The 23,540-nt window shown below is 33.2% G+C and overlaps 2 protein-coding genes across 4 annotated transcripts in view; both read right to left on the bottom strand.

The window, feature by feature from the left end:
* Positions 1–3,901, bottom strand: part of LOC111511351 (dual oxidase maturation factor 1) — a 34,872-nt gene extending 30,971 nt beyond the window's left edge. Inside the window, exon 1 of the mRNA XM_023167365.2 lies at positions 3,659–3,901. Coding sequence (XP_023023133.1) covers positions 3,659–3,817 — 159 coding nt within the window. The 5' untranslated portion in view covers positions 3,818–3,901. The remainder of the gene's footprint in view (positions 1–3,658) is intronic.
* Positions 3,902–3,959: 58 nt separating this feature from the next.
* LOC111515404 (uncharacterized) lies at positions 3,960–22,125 on the bottom strand. 3 transcript variants are annotated; one of them, XM_074182177.1, is made up of 6 exons: positions 21,899–22,125; positions 21,452–21,812; positions 19,951–20,136; positions 19,492–19,747; positions 11,035–11,288; positions 4,850–4,988 (listed from the first exon to the last, which is right to left on the bottom strand). In XM_074182177.1, exons 2-5 carry the CDS (start codon positions 21,806–21,808, stop codon positions 11,047–11,049), a joined length of 1,041 nt encoding a protein of 346 aa, XP_074038278.1. In that variant the 5' UTR covers positions 21,809–21,812; positions 21,899–22,125; the 3' UTR covers positions 4,850–4,988; positions 11,035–11,046. The 3 variants fall into 3 exon arrangements, with proteins under 3 accessions (XP_074038279.1, XP_074038278.1, XP_023027396.1); XM_074182178.1 differs by lacking the exon at positions 11,035–11,288 and having other exon boundaries at positions 3,960–4,988; positions 21,899–22,122; XM_023171628.2 differs by lacking the exon at positions 4,850–4,988 and having other exon boundaries at positions 8,500–11,288.
* Positions 22,126–23,540: the final 1,415 nt, after the last annotated feature.

Below are 23,540 nucleotides of genomic sequence, written 5' to 3'. Positions count from 1 at the left end.
CAATGAGTCACATGTGGCCTAAGGGCTGTGGGCCTACATTCACCCTCCCTACTCTACAGATACAGAGATAAATATCCACAAAGCACGTGTTCTCTGATACATATCTATTTCATTCGATACAGTCACCGTATAGATATATCTCTCCTTATGAAGACGCCATCTATGGGATAGTCAGAGAACTCGATCCTTGAATATCAAAGATAAACGAGGTTCCCCAACGCGATTAGTTGCAAAGCCCAGCTTCGACATCGACCGCCGACGAAATTCGTCCTATATCTTCTACTACAATGCAACTAGTTGAAAATCAGAGCACAAACACAACACATTCATGATTCAACATCAGATAGGGCTGTTTCGACCCGCCATAAGTCACATCACCGGTGTTAGACTGAACCACAAATACGTTAATGGACTCAACTGTCCTTAACAAGCCTCACGAAGGCTCCCCTTACGAAGACGCCATCTATGGGATCTCGTCGGATTCGAGTTTGCTGTCGATCCCATAGATGTCATCTTCGTACAGGGAGATGTCATCAATCTCACTTACATTCAATTCGTATACGAACTCATCAACACTCAGATATACTGTAAATTGTATTTTCTACAAAACACTCAATTTATGACATGCTAGTGCACATTCATGTAACAATCAATATTTACGAGAATAGTTGTTTTTGGAAAAAATAATATTGAGCGATTTGCTTCTGGGACAAAATATCTAGCTCAAAATATTTGTTAGCTTTACAGAGTAAACGTTTTATGATTTATTGTCAAAGACATATAAAGTCGAGTGAAAATTTTTAAAAAAACCAAGAAATATTTGGATCAATGAGTTAACTTAGAAAATATTCAATTGTCGAGAATATAAAAAACTGGAAAAAGCCGTAGAAAATCATTTCTTGAATCTGCAGGCACTGTTTTGGTATGACCTGCTATTTTCTAGTCTGTTCAATTCTGAGAATGTTAATTTTTTCTCTGTCACTAGTTTTTGAATAACTGACAAAGAACAGATTTGTCTCTTCCTGTGACATGCAGTCATAATGTTTTGAATGAAATTAGTACATCGTTGTGTAATGTTATCCACAACGATGCTGATAACTTGTCTTATCTTGTCCTGAAACTTCGAAGTACACCATTGAGGATGATATTCTGCCATATGAGTGACATTTTATATCAAAACTCTGCCATATATCACATTTTGTAGCATACCTATGAATTATATCTGTTTCAATTTCACAGCTAATATTTGTTGTACAAACGGAATGGAATAAAGTTATTTTCGTGTATGAAAGAAGTTATTTTGAAAGGAATTCTTCCTTTTTCGTAATTTAATGTTCATGTGAGAGTAGTTATTTCAAGAGTTTGTTCCTTGCAGTTTGTATCTGATAAAAACCCTTTCTCTCTTTAGAATTTCTCCACTTTTTGTTGTTGTTTGTTTTGTTGTTGTAATGATGAAGTAGAGAGCCGAAAAGTTTTTTCCCCAAAAAAACTAATCTTCCCTAAATTAGCAATTATGCTAATTTAGAATAAATATAGTTTAAAGAACTAAAAAACACGCTTTCATCTAAACTTTGGGATCAATCAGCCGTATATTGTTTAGAAAAATGACCATTGATATTTTCCGGCAGCAAGGCAGCAGGCGCGCGTGTTAATGAAAAAAAAATACTTTTTTCAAATGAAGAAATACATGTAAAGTGAGTTCGAATTATATCAAAGAGGTTACGTACAGCGTCATCAGCCCGCGAATAGATCAAGCAATAATGTCGATAATTCTGTCAAATACAGATCCCGAGCTCGAGAGAAACAAACATACATACTTTGAAAAGTATGAAATGGTTCGCTTTACAGGTAAACACATTTTCCTAAATAAGCATATTCGTTACATGCAACTATTTAATAGTGAAGTAAGATTCAAAAACATAATATCATTTGCCACATTCTCGAGATATCCGAAGGTAATTCAATTGATGAGTTTTTGATAAAACTGAATTGACCACAGTTATAAAACACTATTAGTAAAACCGAAGTTAACCAAAACCTGGGTTAACGGAAACGATTCCATGAAAGATGTGCATACGAATAAATTAGCGAATGATGTGTCCTTGAGATGATTCAAGATGTACTGTCTGAATCTTCGAATACAAAACGCCACGTTTCTGGAGATTTGGAAAACAGCACGAGTGCGTCCTATCTTGAAGAAAGGGGACGCAGCTGTTTTAAAAAATTACAGGTCTTCTATATTAAGCAATTTCTCGAAACTTTTCGAAATAATTCTATACGGTTTTATCTATAACTCGATCAGAAATATAATATCGGACGATCAACATGGGTTCGTGGAACAAAAGTCACGTGTGACCAATCTTGCATGCCTTTCACAACATGTTTCAGATGCTTTAGACCAAAAGCAACAAGTTGACGTAGTTTATATGGACATGCAAAAGGCGTTTGACCAAATTGATTTTTACATCCTCATTCAGCGACTATCATCGTTTGGCTTTTCTGGAAGTTTAATTGATCTTTTCACAAGCTATCTCTTTGACAGAAAGTAATACGTAGAACATGAAGGTTTTCACTCCTCTTTGTACACACCTAGCTCAGGGGTACCACAAGGCTCGAACTTGGGGCCTCTTTTATTTCTGCTTTTCATTGATGACCTGACGAAAATGATGAACTGCCCAAAACTTCTTCAAGCTGATGATCTAAAGCTATACAAAGTATAGCGTTTGAGCATATCGAAATGTTACAGAGTACCAGAGAATTCAAGAATATCAATACGATTATAACACTGTTTAATGCCTATGTGAGGTCTAAACTAGAATATGGCGTGTTAATATGGTATCCAATTTACAATTGCCACATACATCATATTGATGCTGTTCAAAAAAAAATTTTAAATATCTGTCTTTCAAGGTCACAGGAATATATCCTCAGGGGGGAACCGACTATTCTATCCTTCTGAATCAATTTAATGTAACATCTCTGAATACACGACGACTTTTAGTCACAATCTCCTTTCTTCACAAACTGTTAAACAATAAGATCTCGTGTGCCCCTCTTTTACAAATGATCAACTTCCGCACCCCACGCCTTAATTCCAGATACCAAACGACATTTTACTGTGATCTTGTCAGAACAAATAACAGTTTGAAAGCACCAGTGTCAATACTTTGTAACAACTATAATTCAATATGTGATATGTACGATATTAATCACAGTTTTCAAAATTTTATTTTAAAATGTATTCTCACTAGAACCTTTTAACTGTGATCACTTTTTCTTTTCGCTTCTTGTGATATATTTACATTTCTACTTATTTTTCTTTCAGTTGTAGCAATCTTTTATACTGTTTTGCATATATTTTCATCAACACCTTTGCACATTTCCTGTAATTGGGTGAATGCATGTTGGAAATAAAGTGCTATCAATCAATCAATTATGCAATAATTTTCCAGCTAAAAAGTCTATTTTTCAAATTAGGATGGTTGAGAACAAATTTGTCTTGGGACAGAAGAACCACAAATCAAGCAGATATATTATCAAGTTCAGATATTTTCCAAAGAGAAATAGTATTTCAACACTAGATAGAACAAATAGCAAGTATTAAAATATTTGATTATTCATCAATTGAATATTTGAGCAAAAAAAAACGTGTACTTACCGTTTTCTTATTGGTAGTGAGGTAAGAAACAAAAAAAGAAAACGCTAAAATAACAGAAGCTGTTATGAGGCCCGCGTCCAGCACATCCACAGTAACAGGGGTTGCATTTGCTTCATACTGAGTAGGAAAACCCTCATCTCTAGCAAAGCCAAACCACATAGTTTTTCTTTTTACAACCTCTTTTCACCAAGACAACTGATACATTTTTATTTAGTTTCACACAGACACTGTACTCAAATAAATCCCAGCGGTATTAACCACTTCCTCCGCTCTTTCCTGTGATAAGATAATGAAGCACCAATTTACATGAAACAATTTTATTAAAAGTTATCAAGTTATTGTTTGAATCCCCTAACAAAATATCATAATAAAGAATGGAATGTAATCTTATCATAATTTTGGTAAATTGAGCTAGTTTTATTGCTTATAATTAGCTGTTTTGTATATCACAAGAGCAACAAATACTCAGAAATTGTATAACAAAAGTACTCAGTTCATTCGATAAAACCGTACAGATGTAAAACAAGTGGCAATTTCATAAAATAACAATTTTTCAAGGAAATAACAACAAAATACAAAAATATAACATGATACCTATCTAAAAACAAATATCATCAGGTAACAAGTACAAAAAAAAAGAAATAACATTTCACACAAATATCTGTGTTAAAAATGGAATGTACAAAGTTGAAAGTATTTGTTGCATACAAATGAGTTCTTCAATAAATTATTTAAAATCTACCTTCCTAATTAATAAATATATAAACAGAATTATACCCATAGATAACATATTCAAATAAAGAATGGGACATCACATCCTAAGCGAATATCCGACTCCTAGATTACTAAATAGAAAATACTCCTCAGAAAAAAAGAATCAAGTCAGTCTCATAGCATAAAACCTTGGTAATGTATCAATCAGATCTTCTATCTTTAAAACTGCCGTTCATCATCATATTCAGTTGAAACAAAAACTAGAATGTAATGCACCCATCACTTACAGGCTAAAAACACCAAAATTTGTTCGAAAAAAGTTCTAAATAACAATCAACAACAAGGGAAATCCCTCGTTAGAGAATAAAAAAACAACAAATAGTAAACTAAATAATCCCAGCTGCTTCGAGGTTTTGTTTACGATGGTGGTACATGTGAACTCTTAAACAACTTTGGTTTCGCATAGTCTTGCCGCATATTTGACAGTCTAGATCAGTCGAGTTTGCTTCATGTTTGTCTCTAACATGAACTTTCAAATTGTATCGATTCACGAACTTTCTACAGCAATACGGACAGAAAACATGGCCTTTGTTGTCAGACGGATAGGAAAGGAGATCTGAAAAAATTCAAGATAGAATGAAAAAATTAGTAATATTAGAATATTACCTTACAGCCCAAGTTTAAAAGTTTTAGCCATCACCAAGTACTTTTTTTTTTAAATAAGTTCACTTTTTCTTGAGAAAATACGTCATTGAAGATAATTATTAACAAATATAATAAAAAAATTATATTTTAGAATTACATGCTCATATTATCAATGAACAATTATTGATTCCCCATGTTATGAGGAAAACAACTGAGATAATGTATTTTTATAATTACTCAATCTATATTCTTTCAAGTTTATATTCTTTATTTTATTTCGCAATGGATTAAATATCATTACCCAAAATATGGGTTTTACATGCCCCTTAAGAGTTTTCACTTTCCCTGTTAAAATGAGACAATCATGGTCTAAGAAAGTAGCAAATATATAGAATAATATTAGGAAAGAAAATCAGATTCATTAAAAAAACAGAAGTTGTAATCCATTTGCAATATGAATGTCATTCAAAGTAGTCTGCAGCCCCAGTCTTGAGTCTTCCAAGTTTTATGACCAAAAACTTGCCACTTAGGACCGGTACATGATGAGATAGGAAGGCTCCTTAATATTGGAATTTAAATTTTTCTTCCAAAAGTTTTCAGTTCATGAAACCATTCACAAACATCGAGCAATGAAAACATCAACTTATAAGCAATAAGTTTTCAGTCATAACAAATGTTTGCCACCATGAACTTTTGAGGGTTGAAACTTGCAACTGGTGATTGAATTCATCTTCACTTTCATTTATTTTTAATTAGTGCCACTCTGATGTTTTACACATTTCCGTTATTTTTTCGCATAGGCATAGCATGACATAAATATCATTGTGGATATTAACAGAACCCAAGAAAAATACTTCTCTGTACTAAAGAGAAATTTCCTATATTAGAAAACAGTATACATATTTGTCTTATTTAATGATGAATTTGTTTTCACTTGTACAATATAGCAGGTGAATTTTTGTTATTTGACGTGACTTGTCTCATAAATATTTCTGTATAATAACAATAAAAACTCACACAACATACAAAACTTACCTAAAAATTACACATTTCTAAATCCTTCTAACTGAAATGAGCTAAGGGTTATTACAAGCCCAATATAATGTATCTAAAGGCACTCGAACTGTTTATCATGAATTAAAATCATTTCATTTGACTTTTTTGGTAAATATTGTAAAACACTCTTCCAATAAAAGAATATAACTCTTAACTTCTTTTGATAAAAAAACGGATAAAGTTTTGGAACAACAATCTCACTATTTATCCTCGACATAAGTGTTTTTCGCATAAAGACCTACATTCATTTTCAAAATATAAGCTCTATGAATAGACGAACATTATTGATAAATACAAAGTTTAAGGAATTTAGCTCTCATTCAACTATATATACTATTGCCCTCACAATACGCCAGAGACAAGTCTTGACAAATTTATGCAATATTCAGTCAGATCGATTTTGTTTTTAACTGATATTAACGTGTTCCTCCAAGGCTGTTTCCAATAATTTCAGAATCAAGAATATTCAAAAAGACCTTCTGAAATTGTTCAACCCATAAGTGATATTCAATAAATTTATTTGTAAATGATGATTAGACTATAAATGCAAAAGTTTTAAAAACTCAGTTATATATTGCTTTCCTCTTGTTATTCCATTATATTCTTTCCTAACAATATGCCAGTTCTCAAATTTAATTGTAGAGGGATTTATACAGGTTGTCCCAGAATTTAGTTAACAAGCGATATCTTCTTTATTTGAAACAAAGACTGTATTGAATTACGTTTTCTCAAATGGCATCCCTAGAAAATTTCCAGTATGTTTGATCCTTCATGTCACTGTAAATACTGTCGCATCAAAGACTGTATTGAATTACGTTTTTTCAAATGGCGCCCCTATAAAAATTCCACTACGTTTGAGCCTTCATGTCACTGTGAATACTGTCACATATAATTTTGTATAGTGTGTCCCAGAAGTTAGTTAAAACAAGATATTTTCGTAATGAGAATAGTTGCAGAAATGAAACGAAATCAGCTTGGAGAGACGTTGAAATACCCTTCCTAGAACATGGTCAACATCAAGCTAAACATCGTTCAAAAATCTATCATCTACTTTAGTTTTCAAAATGACATTCCCAAAAAATTCACACCAAATTATTTCAGTCTCCCCGTCATTGTTGGTATTGTTATAATAAACCACTTTCAAAATTTTCATCAAAAACTTCCACTCAAATAAATAATAACCTTATCAGCAACAAGTTAGTTCTCCAAAATGAATTGAATCTCAGTTCATCTACTCGTATTCTAGTACAGTTGACACAAATTGAAATAAAGTTCATGAATCATAACAATGCCTTTGCCATTGACTCTCAACAAATATGTTGCTTGAATAAGGAGAATCTTGGAGGAATTATGGCAAGGCATCTCGATTATATCGTGGACGTCTTCCTCATCGTCAATGTAATTACATATAACTTTTCGTAAAGTGGAACAAAAATACACTGTATCAGCACCAGCCAAAAATAACAAACAATGAAATGAATATTCTGGCATTTGCTGATATAAATCCACATGTTTCAGTTCGAATGTTAGCAGAACTTAGATTTAGTAAGAGATAATTTAAAAGACAGGTACCATCCTTGCCAAGTTCATTTTGTGCAAGGTTTGCGGCTCAAATATTTTGAATGAAGGTTAGTTTCTATTGCGTGCCTCCAAGTAATGGTGCATGATAACCAGATGTTCTAAATCTACGTTGTAATGAAAGCAGGTTTCATAATAATATTGTGGGATTAACACACATAACGCTCATGATATGGCAACAATATGGTGCTCCTCTCTTTGATTCGTGCATACCCAAAATATCAATAACACATATGCTCAGAGATGGGTAGGAAACAGTCCAGCCCGTTTCCCTGATATAACTCCATTAGATTTTTTCTACGAAATTGACTAAAAGAAATTGTATACTTCAGCAGATTAGGATCTCAAGAATAGAATGTCACGCATGCCAGACCATCACTGGTTATTTGGTAGAGTTCGGAAAATGTTCTGCATTTCATGTAGGTAGGTCTATAAAATTTTGAGATATTTGGTTCAAAACAATTGTTAAGAGCATTTCCATTATGAAAAATATCATATCATTATGAAAAATATCATATCAAATGTTCTGCATTTCATGTAGGTAGGTCTATAAAATTTTGAGATATTTGGTTCAAAACAATTGTTAAGAGCATTTCCATTATGAAAAATATCACCTTGCTGTATTTACAGTGACAGGGAGACTCTAGCTTTATGATAGACAGAAATACCGCTTGTTAAACTAAATGCTGGGACACCCTGTCCAGACAAAATCAGAACTGGTAACTGTCTGACATTCAGCGAAGAAAAGAGTGCATTACTTTTATCCGGCGGCTGAATTCAGCAATTACCGTTAGAAACTTCCTTCATATTATTTTGGATCATTGCTTCCAGTTGAAATCAAAAAGACATTATATGAAACACTATTTATTGTCTTAGCCCGAAATTCTCAATACAACTTAATATTTCAACGATATCGAATCATCAATTATTACAATATTATAATTTAATATAAATCATTAACAGTTATACAATAACAATATTAAGAAAACAGTTTCCAAAATAAGGTGGATTAAAAAGTCTAAATACTGTGTCACTGTATACTCCTTTAAAATAATCAGAGTGATATTTCATTTTGAAATTTTCATGTAAGTAATAAAATATTTCTAGACTGTTTAACCACGTCGTATATAACATTTTTTGGATAATCAATCATTATTGAAATTAGGCACCGAACAACAAATTCTTGACTAGTAGAAAATATTGACACAAACTCAACAGTGTTAATAATACACTATGCAAAAATACTTAATACTATATTTAAATTGATTTAAAATAATAAAATTGTTCAGAAAGGCGAATATGAATGAAAACACCAATGCAAGATGGAAATTATGATTAAAAAATAACTAAATAATTTCTCGATAAACAAAATTATTAGAAGTTGAAGAGATGGTTAAAAATTGTGCTTGTAAGTTCTTAGAACCAAGATATTTTTCATCAATATTATATTTTTTGAGGTATTTGTGAATAATCATTCAAAATAGACGATTTTTTTACTGTTGATTATTCTGTGGGGTAAAGACAGTTGTAAAAATTACTATAAATCAATACTTTTTATGAACAATCAATAACATACCCACTGTTACATGAGGTTTTTAAATGAACTAAAAATGTTTAAATTTCATTTTGAGATTGTGGGATTAAGTTCAGCTTGGTGAGAAATGAATTTCAAGAATATCTTTAATTTCCGAAGAAAAAAGCGGCCTTGACATTGAAGCGAAAAACATTTTCTTTTCAGGTTAATTAGTCAAAATTTCACTAAGAAAATTTGTTCTGGATGTCCCGAAGAAGCCAATTTGGTTGGTGACACGCGCGTCGAGAAGAGTGTTGCAGTTCTGCTGTTTGGGTGTAGTGCTTGTTTTGGATACGATACGATAGATACGATACGTTTATTTCAACAGAGTATTTCATAATCATTCACAGGAGTGGCAGAATGTATTTGTCTGAGGAATACGTCAAAAGGAAAATTGTAAAAATATCATTATGTGTACATATAAATCTGAAAATGAAACATTCAAAATGAACAGCTTCAAGTTTCAAAAACGATTACAAGCCTTTCAAAATATGCGTCATATTGCGCATAATTATTGAAAGTAGAGATAATTTCAATAAAGAAATATACACATGCATAGCGAGAATTTGAATAAAATTTGATTCATAATTTTCTACAGGCCAGAAAATATTCATCGGTATTATAGGGCTCTACGTTACATTTCAAGCGGAAATTTACGCTATTGAATTGTGTGAGGAGAGATTAATCCAACCTCACACACAAGTCAACAAAAATATTCTGCCAGTCAAGCGGCGTTGGTAGCTCTTGACTCCTACCGAGCAACGTCTAAATTTGTAGCAAATTGCCAAAAACGACTCTCCTCGATAGGAAGACTTAACAGATTGTCTCTGGTATGAATTCCTGTCCATACTGGCCTGGAAGGCAATGAAGCTGCTGACTCCCTTGCAAAGGAGGGTGCTGCAAGCAGCTTCATCGCCTTAGGCTTTGCCAAACAAACATTGAACACCTGGATGGCAAGAAGATTTATGGACTTCTAGCAGAATCTTCCACGACTGGCTCACTCCAAGGCGTTTATTCACCCTTCGAAGCTTAATACCAAACAGTTGTTGGACTACAGTAGGGATGAACTAAGAACAAACAGGCCTTCTTACAGGTCACTGTCATTTGAATCATCATATGCAGAGACTTGGACTGTCGGAAGACAGTATGTGTCGCCTCTATTTGGAAAATGATGAAACAGCAGAGCATATACTTTGTGCCTGCCTCGCACACTCACCACTCACCATACAACCTAATCGGCTTCGTTAAGAAGCTGGGTTTACTTGACCGAGTGTGAATAGGTGTGAGCCAGGATAAACCCTTGCGGGTTGCGGAGGATCGAATAGACCCACTCACTTTAGACCTACCTACCTACTACATAAGATTACTCTAGGTTATATACAATATATTAATAATTTTGGTAAAATTAATTCTTCTCATCAAGAAAACTGTAATAGTCCCACAATCAAAAACAAAACTTGAATTTTTTAGTCCATTGCACCTCTTGTAAAATCAACCCAGGGACGCACTGTATATTTTATAGAACAAAAACAATTATTACAATATAGTTTTTTATTAGGCAGTATCGACTCCTAGGTCATTAGCTGCTACTCTTCAGCTGGGAACGTCGACTCTCAGTTATGTTTTATGGTAAAAGTCATTTAGTTAGGAATACTGTTTTCATTTAGTCTGAAAATATCTTTTTGGTATAGTTTTAACAGTCTATTTTTTAATGAAACATAAATTTGATAACTTTTATCAAAGACTTAAAATAATAAGAATCTTTGAATACCCTTTTTACTATATGTTACTAAATAGTTATTTTTATTACCAGCTGATATCACTACACATTCACCTCGATACGCTGTATAGTGTCGTTAATTGTAGAAAAGTGGAATTTTGCAATGTGCTTCCTAAGACTTTCTGTATTTTTATATAACTGCGAGCAGATAACACATTTGAAAGGACCGACAAATTCTCCATGGATATTCTTTTCGTGCGTCCTGAGGTGATCACGTCTTGAAAACTTTTTCATACACTGCCCGCACTGGTATTGGTTCTTGTTGATTTGCTTTTCGGGTTTTCCTAAATTCAATAAAAAATTAGTAGTTTTGAATCAAAAGTGAAGCATTAAAAAAGCAATAGCTTACTTTCGGAAATCCAATTCTTAGCAGTTTCAGGCAATGAAATAACAACAATCAATGTTAACAGGTTATATTTCAAATAAACTACAAATACAGTACATATTTATGTTGTTTAGATATGTTAGAGATCACAATTCTGTATCCATTCATACAACAAATTGTTTATTATTAGTATCACAGGCAGTACAAATACAAACCGAATCTAGAGGTGACTTCAATTTATATAAATTGCAGAAGTAATGAACAATATTTGTCTATAATATATAAAGTTAAGAGATGCAAAGTGTTATCTTCAATATGTTTTCTAGATTAGTATATCTAATCTCCAGATATTCAAAAATCAGTTTTAATAAATGATGAATCATCACTGTTAGGTTGAAAATTTTCTAAATTATACAACAGGATAAAAATATTTGCAAAATACAGTCACTGTTTATAGTCCTGATGATCTCGAATTGCTTAGCAAAACGCGAGTTGAGAGACAGTATTTTTAAATTGAAAGGGGTATATTTTTAGTAGAGATTAATGTATCATGCTAGAAAATTTATATTTCAAAATACAATCTTGAAATATTCAACTCTCCCAACTGCCTACACCATACGTTCTGGTAAATGCCTGCCGGAAAACGATTACTTCCCCGGATTATACCTCGCTGGATATTGAACTATATCCGAGAGACATTTATGCAAAATACCTCATAGAGGTTAGTCTCGCAGATTATTTTGAAATTAGTTTCTTTGGAATGCTCCCATATTTTGTTTGTATACAGATGGAGAAGTAGAAAGCCAAAAAAATTCTTTCCCAGAAATTATTCTCCCCTGAAAATATACTCCTTTCCATTTAATCAGGATTCATATGGATGGAATTAAATCAAATGAGTGAATGAATGTCATTACATACAGTCATTCATGACATGAGTAGATTTAACTCATTCGTGATATAAGTTCGTAATTTTATGAATGAATTGAGCGCTTCGTCATGTAATGTTATCCAGATGAAGGTTGAAGAGGCAATTACGCAAGTTCTTATTCCGAGACATCGGATGTCCGCCATTGAGGATGAATGTTATATGTAAGTGAAATTTTACCTCTTTCGTATACTACATTGTGTAGCAATCCTGTGAATGATATCTGATTCAATTCCATAACAAATGTTTGGAGTGCAAACTTTTTGTATAATTCAATGTTCATATAAAAGTATTTATTTCGAAAACAAAATATTTCGTATAAATAATAATTGTTTGAATGAAATTAGCTGTTTCGAAAGACTTTTTCTTCCAGTTTGTGACGGAAAGTTACTTCTTTGTACGATCTATACATCTTTAGAAGATTCCTTTTTATTATTAAATTGAAGAAATAGAAAGCCAAAACCTTTTTTTCACAGTATTTTTGTTCTGGTGTAGAGAAAAAATATTTTCAATAGACTCATTTCACACCAGAGGTTCTTCTTCTACCCATCAAGTATTTTCAATTTATATGTAATAATTACTTTGTAAATAGACAGTTTCTGAAAAAAAAAAAGTATCGCCGGATGGTCTTAACTTATACACTAACACATTCAACAAAATCAAATAGGGCTATGTTTAAACAATATCTTATAGTGGATTTCTAATAACTGTCAACATATGTGTGAAAACCGTTTTCTATTGAAACGATACAATAACATTGAACCTGTATTGAATTCTTATAGTTATTGAAATACTTATGTACAAACTTCATAACAGGGAAATTCCCCCATCCTATAAATCTATAATATCTGAAATGTATCTGTTACTGTTACTTGAGGCACAAAATTACTTCAGAATATTTGAAAATCTTTCTTAGTGCGCACCTAACACCTGAGAGGTATCTATATACCAAATTTCAGCTTCTCAGGACTAACCAGTATGGAGAAATGGAGATGAATGAGTGAGTGAGTGACTTTCACATTTATAAGTATAGATTTTAGGATTCATCCCATTACCTCTATTAAACTGCAAATTTAAATCAATTCTTTTTTGGAACCGTTTATTTGTTGTGTTTGTTTTGAACTATTAGGTTGTTTCAAAAGTTTTGTTCATTTCAATGCCACGTGTTTTTTTCAACTCCACATCTCAATAAACATTCATTGTATTGTGTCGTGGGTATATACTGATCGATAGAGAATTTGATAGTCTATATGCGATTTTCTGCCAATTCTTCTCTACGAATTCAAATTGAACCAAAGCGCTGCCAATTAACCAGGCATTTGGCAATGATACTGTTAATGGACGCACTATTCTACGTTGGATTGCGAAATTTCTTTCCTGAGATTTAGGCCTCGAAGGTAAGCCCCGAAGTGGTCGAACTACTACAGTAATCCAGGACGAAGATCTGGTGACCCTGGTGGAGACACCCATCACAAACGGTGCGAGGAATGTCGTTTTATCTGAGCGTCAGCTCCCATGCGGTTTTTAATGGTTTAAAACGTATTGGAAAGGTCAGGAAGCTCAAAAAATGTGTGCCCCACGATTTGAATGATCGAAAGAAATTGTTACGTTTCGAGGTCTGCTCTTCTCTGCTTTTGCGCAATCAAAACGATCCTTTTTTTGGATCGGATCGTCATCGTGTGATGAAAAGTGGAAACTTTACCATAACAGGTGGTGTTCAGGACAGTAGTTTTACACTGATGGGTACCCAGGCACTTCCCAAAGGCGAAAACCCACCAAAAAAAGACCAGGTTACTGTATGGTGGTCATCGGCTGGTGTAATTCGGTATAACTTCCTGCAACAGGGCCAGACCATTACAGCAGAATTCTGCTGTGAGGAAATCGACGAAATGTACCGAACATTGCGTCAGTAGCAGCCGGTACTGGTCAACAGAAGAAGTCCGATCCTGCTCGACGACAACGCCCGTCCGCACTTTTCACAATCACTGTCCAAAAATCAAACGAATTGAGCGTCGAAGTTCTGTCTCATCCACTTTACTCCCCAGACCTCTCGCCAATTGATTACTATCTTTTTAAGCACTTTCTCACCGGCAGAACTTTCGGCAATCAAGCCAGGCGAAAAAACGACCTTCGTCGACTTCTTCGAATCCCGATCACGCAATTTTTCTATTGAATTACACGAGTTGTATTACGTTGGTAAAAGTGCAATAATTCAAATGACGCTGACTTCGATTTAATCAAATAAGAATTCACTGAGATATTACAGTTTAAAGTAAACTTATAAAAACTGGCAAAACTTTTGAAACAACATAATAAAAGGTAATTTGTTGTATTTAATGGCACACATGCCTTATTTTCCAAAATTTGCAATACTTCTGAGATGGGAACATAATTAAATTGTAATGATACATTTTTAAAATCAACTGGAAACCATGAGGTCTTCATTATTTCTTGTAAAACTTTCATGTCATAAATTGTTGCAACTGTATTCGATTATTTTACCCCAAACATTGAGAAAGTCAATCATTATATGGACCTTATGTTTACATATTCAATTGAACTTTGACCAGTGACACTAAAACCATGTTTACAGAGTTATCTTAATATTCTTCAAATGTTATCTGTGGAAATGTGACTATTATATTTTGCTAGTAATATTCGTATTTTGATATAATAAATTAGAAACATTCCTTTTGTTTTTCATATCTTTTTTATATTTTTTATGAAAATATGTATGCCCACCCAGTCCCCTACGACTGTGAAGACTAGATTCAATTAAGTAGACGGTTCAATGACTAATGGTAATTTCGTAATGAAGCTCTTATGATCTGATTATAAGAGAAGACTGAAAATCCTTTAAAATGGTTCAACAATGAACCTTTTCAAAGATATGCCCTTGATAAAAAAAAGATACAGCTGGTTAATGGAAAAACAGATTTTAACGAAAAAACAGAAAACAGTTCATAAGTAATATCTATAACAATAATATGGGATGTATTTGTGATAGTAAATTATCCTATTTTGTTCAAACAAATAGGCAATGCAGGCTATTCATCATTTTATTCATTTTGCTTCTGCAGTCTAGCTAGTCTGATTTGAAAGAAGTTTGCAACTAGAAATGCTGAAAGGCAGGCACTGAAACTCTCAATCGTTTATTATGGGTGCTCAACCTATTTGGTGTGTGATCAACTTATTTGGTAGGTGATCTTTCTGGTTAGGCAATTTATCTTTGGTCTGAGTATCATTACATATATCCAAAGTATTTGTTTGGGGGCCAAGCCCCAAATTTTTTTACAAATCCTTTGATATGTCCACCAGAAAAGTATGACTCTATGTTACACCTTTTCCAAATAACTGTACTGACTGAGTTTTTATCAAGAATAATACCTAGATATTTCATCTCCGCTGCAAATGGAATGACCTAGCCGTTGAAGGAAAATGGAGGTAATCATCTTGATTCCTCTTCCTGGTGAGGACTATCACAGTTTAGCTAAGGTTTACAGATATCTGCTTCCTTTGGCCCCAACTATGAACATCGTCAAGTATTTGTTGGAGAAGGCTATACTTCCAAACACTGCCTTTGCCAGGCTGACAAGGTCATCTGCATGATCTAGCAGATCTATTTCTCTTCTGTCAAGTAGATCAAGCAGACTATCCATCAGGAGTGACCACAGACGAAGGGATACTTCACTGCCCTGAGAGCAGCCACTGAATTGCAGTTTGTTTTGTTCATGTGCATTGCAGTGAGTTATAGTTGATTTAAAGCCTTTTTCAGCCAAGGCTGATCCGATAGATTTAGGCAGTGAGTCGTCAAATACTCTTTCGAAATCGGGAAATACAGCCACTGCAATCTCTTCATTGTTGAAGGATCAGATGATTTTCTCTACGAGGTTACGCAATGACAAATCCGTCGTTTTAATATTTTGATAAGCATACTGGTGGTTATTGGGGAGATAAGTATAAAGCGGCCATTTTGATATATCCAGTATCCTCTCATGTCCTATCAGTAGGAAAGATGTTAGGGGTTGTACCGATTTGAGATGTGGGTTTTTGCGGCACACTCTAGGTATGTATACCACCTATCTCTGCTGCCAACCGTGTGACAAGTAATTCCACGCCAGACTAGCGCTAGATAATTTTATGAGAATGGGTGAAAATATTTTCAGTCTTTTCCGAATTAATTTTTTTGCACCCATTTTTAAGTTAAACATATTGATAAAACACTTTTCGAAAGGTGATATTATTTTAATAACCTATATATCCTAAAAGTTCAAAAACAACTTCACAAGTTGAGAAAATGCTTTTTGAGAGTAGTTTTGATCATACAGAGATTACAAAATTCAATTTGTAGTATAAAAATAATCTATGCTTATCAAATATTAGGTGAGGAATTGATACTTTCGTTAGAAATAGTTAATTTTTTTATGAATGATGATAAGGTGCGTAGTCAAGCCAAGCTGTTTGTGACACAGATCACAGGAAAGTCGCTGAGTTGGTAAATACACGTCAAACATGTGCCTCCTGATGCTGCTTCATCTCATCTATATTCCGCAGGTTCGGCATTTAGCTGGAAAAGTTTTAGTAACTTCGAGATATACTTAACAATATTAGTAACTTGCTATCTCAAACTCTCTACTTACCATGCAAATGATTCATTGCAAAATTAAAAACGACACAAAAATCACAGCAAAACTTATGTAGCGCCAACGTCGAATATATGTACAATAGCAAAAATAAAAAAATGCAAATAAAAAATTGTTCGTTTCTATGTACAATAAGGTTAGGTATGAAGCAAAATATTCAAGCTACACTTAAATCTTTTCCTGAACGTTTTTTGTGAAAATTATTCAATAATGCCAACAATTGATCCAAAGCATAATGAAATCATCAATTTTTCATTATATAAGGTGTTACAACTGTTTATTAGAAGTGTAATCATTAGGAAATCTAATGATTAAATAGATATCCTGTCTAAACTTTAACTATCATATTTGGGTCATTTGCTCAAATTACAACTTATAATAATGATAATAATACATCTTTATGCACCATAACAAGTATAATTAAAATGACTAAAAGGAGAAAATCAAACTTTCAGTATAAATGTGAATAGCCTTGGCTGATGTCAAGGCTGTTTTTCAAATCAACGTGAATCTTCTGATTGATTCGGCCGTTACCTGAATCCTTATTTTCAGTCATCACAAGTCAAATATTTTGTATTTTTCATTTTATGATTTAGTTCACTGGCCTGAAAGGAAATTATTATGCCGCTGATTGAGATCAGAGTATTAGTTAAATTTTTAATTGCCAAAGAAGTTCAATGGGTTTCATTACGAAGACGTATTGGCCTCGCTGACATCAAACGTTCAGTGATTTACAGAAAAACTAATAACTATCGCTAAACAAGATGAAAATTACCATTTTCACTGATGCAGAAAAACTTTTTCATAAAATAAGATATAGGAAATATTTCCAAGTTTACGAAGGAAAACTTTCAAAAATGCAAACATTGTTTGAATTACTTTAGGTTTTGAAATTTGACTTGAAAATGGTCTTTATTGTTTCCAAAAAAAAGGTACATATTTCTCATAATTTTTATCTAGAAATAAAATATTGGAAATAAAAGGCGAAATTCAATTTATTCAGCGAGAGTATCACTGATGACTTGTTCTACCAGCCAAATGGAGTCAAAGGATGCAGTCTTGGCCAGGATCACCCTGGGAAGCTGGCACCGAAGAAATATCTGGGGATGACCAGGAAAAACCTACGCTTTACAGTAGGATTTCTGACTGGCCTTTGTCAACTAAAGAAATACCTCCATGTTATGGGGCTAGTGGACACACCTCTATGCATGATGTGTGAACAGGAAGATGAAACTGCCAGACATGTCTTATGGGAGTGTCCGGAGTTATCGTCAATAAGAGAGTGTGTGTTCGGCGAGTCGTGGCCTACACCTACCGATAGTGACCTGTCCACCTTCCTGGAATGGACAGGATGGACGATGACCTAGGAGGACAACTCCTCGGGAGGATGTGCAATGGATCACATGTGGGTCTACACTCACCCTCCCTACTCAACAGATACAGAACACATGGATCCAAACTATCTCGGTATCTTATATTTGACCATATCCTTCTTGAGAGTGAAATTTTGACAAAAATGTTACAGAAAATTATATATTCTATGAAATTTTCGGAAATATAATATCTCAACAACTTATTTCTTTCAGAAATAAACACTAGACATATATATTTAGATCCCATATCCTATAAATAATTTCAAAGCACAGTTCCATCTTTGAAAAATTACAGCTGAAAAAAGTAGTAATTTTATTTTAAATAAAGTAATGAAACTAGACGATAATTTCAAGTACTTTACAATGGAAGAATTGAATTAAACTAAAAATAATATATTTATATATATTTTGAACATTGACCTACTTTGCACATTTGTCGTATACAGAGATGTATACTTCTGTTTTGCTTGATATAAATGAACAAATATATGTAGGTATAGAGTATGGCAACTATTTCTTCCAAGACAGATATTTTTTGAATATTTTTTGAGTTATTTTCTACTAGTTACTAACAAGTTACATAAAAATTAGTGATGCAGTTATATGTTTTTATCATAGTTGAGAAATAATAGGTACCATCTTTATTGAACAATTTCAATATCATTAAATTCTGAAAATATTCATCAAAATAGGGCAAATATACATTCTTTGTATTTCTAGAATCAGATTTATTTTATGAGGTATATGAACAAAAATTGTACCCTTTACCCAATTATTGAATTGAAACATAAAAAACATATTTCATATTTAAATACTTCAGTACGTTATATATGTAAACAAAACCTATTGAAAAATATTCACTTTGACTGTGTTTATTCAAGATATTCTAGTAGTAAATGCAAGGAATCATATTTCAAGAATGTCGTCTTTATACTCAAAACATATAAATTTAAGAGCATTCTCTCACTTTTTACAAGGCTTTGGTCAAAATTAAAATTTTTTGTAAACAACAAATACCATATTATTTATGTTCTTGGTGTCTTTGGCGTCGATAGCCATATTAATTTCACAATTAAGCCTATATTTGTTGAATCACGAAAGAGAATTTTAGTACCACCCAATCCTCCTTCCAACCTTCAGAAAGTAAAGTAACTATTTTATATAAACGTTCAGGAAAAATTCAACTAATCAATCATGCAACTAGTGCCAATTAAAATTTACCTTGATCAGATGAGTTCATAAGATCTGTTGAAGCAGCAGCCCCGAAGGTGCTATCCCAAATTGATTTCATATTCATGTTGAGAGGTTCTTTGCAGTCGTCTGGTTCTGGAGTGATCTTAACTGAATTAGTATTTACATTGTCCGGTTTTGCTTCTTCACAGTTATTGATATTGTTTTTTTCATTCTTTGATTTAATTGGCTCACATTCCTGTTTAACGGATCTCACTTGATTCGATTGAGGCTGATGATTTTCTGACTGGATAAAAAATGATGGGGTAACAACAGTATTTATTAAAATAAAAATGGTTGCCGATGAATTGTACACTGTTTTATCGAATTAAAGGGTTGAAACTAAGGGATAGTAATAATATGAAGTTGTATATCTTCCAACATCTCAGAATTCAAAACAGTACTTGGTAATGCAGGTACAGGAGACAATATTATAACTGTAGAACTCACCTTAGGACGTTTGTTATTTATACTAGTGTTATTAGTATTTTTTGTTCTTTTGGGAACTGATGCCAAATTTGAGGCGGGAGAATAAATTGGCATTTCAACATCAGTTTCTATCAACTGATTATAAATTTCATTCTCTTCCTCATTATCACAATTTGTTTTATCTTTTGGAGATGAAGGTTCTTCACCCTAAAAATTAAAAGGGTTATTTTTCACACAAAATCAAACACAAGTGAAACAAATATTCTAGAAGAAAATATTTTATACAAGGAAATTATTTAGGAATTGATCAAAACATTATATTTGTTTTTCTTTTTTCTATTTTGGCCTCGCAGCTGAAATTGCCAAAATTGTGAAAGGTATCATATCTCATTCATTAAAATTATGAACAAATATAGATTGTAACTATGTAAGTAATACTAAATCAAAAGTTTGGCCTAATGAAAACTGGCTGTGGAACAAAGTCACGGTAGATGTTTTTTGTGATAATATTCCTCAACAGTTACATTTTACAAGATAATTTACTTGATACTGATTTCTAATGATTTTCCCAATCTACTTCATCATATAGTGACACTCCAGAAAATTAGGATATGATCCTGCCTATGAACATTTTTCAATGTTGTTTTGTTGTATTTGTTTGTCTTATTATTGAAAACCATGATGTAGCAAAGTCAGCGATTTTTTTATTATCTGTGGGCTTTAAAATTCTCTTTTTGTAGATGTGATAAAATTTTATATATTTGAATGAACAAATTTGCCCATTTGACATAGAAACCATCAACATTCACTTATTATATCACGGAAGTCTTCAGAATTGATTTGGACCATCCTTTCAGTCAAGTTTTTCACCAATTGATTTCAACTAATTCGTTCTTTGTATCATTAATATTCTCCAATGAATTATATCAAGGCCATCTAGTCTAGGGCTGATGATTTGGATGAAATTTATGTCATCAACAAGTTATGAAAACTAATTTTAAATTCTTTATATTTGATAATGTAACATGTTGACCATTTTTTAATTCGTTTTAGATTATTTCAAATGCTTTCAGACGCCAAGTTCTGGTAAATTTTTAGAGGATCCTATGGATACCTCTCAAAAATGTATGATAATTATAATCCTGAAGTAGAAAATGATGAGCTGTCACTTGTAGGTTGTGCATGTGAAAATGTTGGAAAAATGGAAACAATAACCCAAGTTATAATTCTTTTTACTGTGTCCTAAGCGATGGATGAGTTATTTTGATGATATTTTTAACGATTGATTTTGTTTGTTTTTTCATTGCTTTTTGTGGTGATACGTTTTTAAATGTGCATGTACTTCTGAATGTTATAAATATACTTTCGTTTCTTTTCAATGACAATATCACTATGGAACATTTTTTTACCTGAATTATATTGTATCCTATCTTTAGTATTAACTACTATGTTTTTCAATAAGATTTTTGATCTTTCTAGTGATGAAATAATTTTAGTTTGTTTTCGAAAGTAAGCTACTTACTGAATCGTCTCCAGTCAGTCCTTTAACTTGCAACAGCTCAGCAGTCCTAAGAAACTGAGTCAAGTTTTCTCGAAGAACACTAACTTCCCCCCTGTACATAAATTCTAGGATATCTTTCATATTTTCATGACCAACGTCCTTCAATATCACGATGGGATGTTTACAAGGGTTAACTTTAAACATGTGCTTAAAATAGGGACTACATATAGAGAGAACAATTTTGTGAGCTTGCAAAAAATGTCCATCCACAGCCAACGTTACATCGACCAGTTCAGCGGCTTCAAGAAGTTCATGAAATCCAGAAGTTAAGTTGGAATGGAAATTATTCCAACGGAGAGAAAATTGTTCGGTTGTCATTGTTCTGAAAAAATCCGTAAAACGTTATCAATTCCAGGTTTCAAAGACGCCATCGCTGAAAATAACCTATAAATGAATTAGCTTACTCACCCTTTTTCTCGACTTTGATTTCTTGTGAATAATTTATAATCTATAAATAAATGAAATTCTTCGATGATTAACCACAAATTACTTTCAGGAGTTACATAACAAACTAAGGATTGTAAACATAACTTAGGAGGCAAGAAAACACGAGAGCAACCCTAATTAACCATTTCCGGACCAATCCGGGCATCCGGGATTCGTGATTGTTGATTGATGATACTAGTTTTTCGACAACTTTCGGCGATTCCCGAATCAGTCCGGAGATTCCCTGATTTTCGTTCGAGGCAGGACCGTCTCGCACATTTCTCGGTACTTGTTAATGGGGGTCTTTTACCGATTATACTTCAACGAAAATCAATCAGAAGATTTAATAAGAGGTTGACATGGAACAACTATATTATCATATTGCATCTAATGAACCTTATTATAGGAGCGTTTTGGCGCAGTAACAATCTGTAACAAAGAAAATATTTTTTGTTTCTTATGGATAATTTCAGAAACCATTTAAGCTGATTTTCTTTCACTGATTCTCCTGCATGTTATACAATGGTTTTTGTTTGTTTTTAATGACAATGCCGCAATGAGATTTTTTCCGTTTTTTAATTGCATTATATACAGTGTAACACACTTAAGATGGAGACACCCAAGTATTTTAGTAATTTTCGAAAGCTGATATTTGATTTTTGGTACAGGCGTAGACCTACATGGGCCGCACTTTTCGCACTACTTAGTCCGAGTGCTACTTAGTCTGTAATTAAGTGAATCGAGTTCTCACTAAAGTTTCAACTGAATACTCCTTCTTAGATTGATTGGTTCCAAAATTGGAGCCGAAACGTCGAACACTAAACTTTAGACGCGATTCAACCCGAACCCAATGCCTGTTGGGCATCGTCAGTTCAGGCAGACGGTCCTCGATTGAAGACAAAATGTGAAAAATCAAAAACAGTACTTAATAAAAATAACTGCGTGAAAGCAAGCGGGACATAAGTGGAACCACCTACCAAGTTAACTTGCCAAGTTTTTATGTCAGCGTTAATGATTTAACCAATCAACTGACAACTGCATTGGCAGAAATTTGGGAAGCTTTCCTGGAATGTTATCGAAAAAAGAATCTACATGTTTCTAGAAAAGATAAAAGTTAAGAAAGGTTAATGCAGTCAAGCTGCTGGAAAATAATTCCATGAAATTCAAAAGATGAAGATGATTACTATTCTGATCATTTCCAATGTAGTTCCACTTATGTCTGGCTTGCTTTCACACTTCTTGATTTTTCACATTTTGTCTTCAATCGAGGACCGCCTGATGTCCGGTACTGATGATGCTCAACAGTACGGTATAGCCAAGTGCAAGGCTACGTTGCAGGAAAAAGCACAAATGCAGTTTCCTGCAACCAAGTGTTGTATATACACGCCTCAAGAAGCTATTGCATAGCGAAACACGCGTTGCGTTTTTGTGAAACTGTTTAGTAAAAATCTCACAATGAAGTGCTTTTTGAATACGTTTCACCAGAAGTATAGTTGACTTGATGTAAATGAGGAAAAGAACAAGACCAAGAATAGATCTTTGCAGGTTTTCCAAAACATTTTCTTGCAATACTTCATAATTATATTTACCTTATAAATATGAACCCGTTAGTGAAATAAATAAG

This window comes from Leptinotarsa decemlineata, unplaced genomic scaffold, assembly GCF_025532065.1.
Source record: "Leptinotarsa decemlineata unplaced genomic scaffold, Ldec_3_MD MMD2_tig00026328_RagTag_RagTag, whole genome shotgun sequence".
Lineage (NCBI taxonomy): Eukaryota > Metazoa > Arthropoda > Insecta > Coleoptera > Chrysomelidae > Leptinotarsa > Leptinotarsa decemlineata.
The sequence above is the reverse complement of the archived record's forward strand: the minus strand, read 5'-3'. Positions and strand labels throughout refer to the sequence as shown.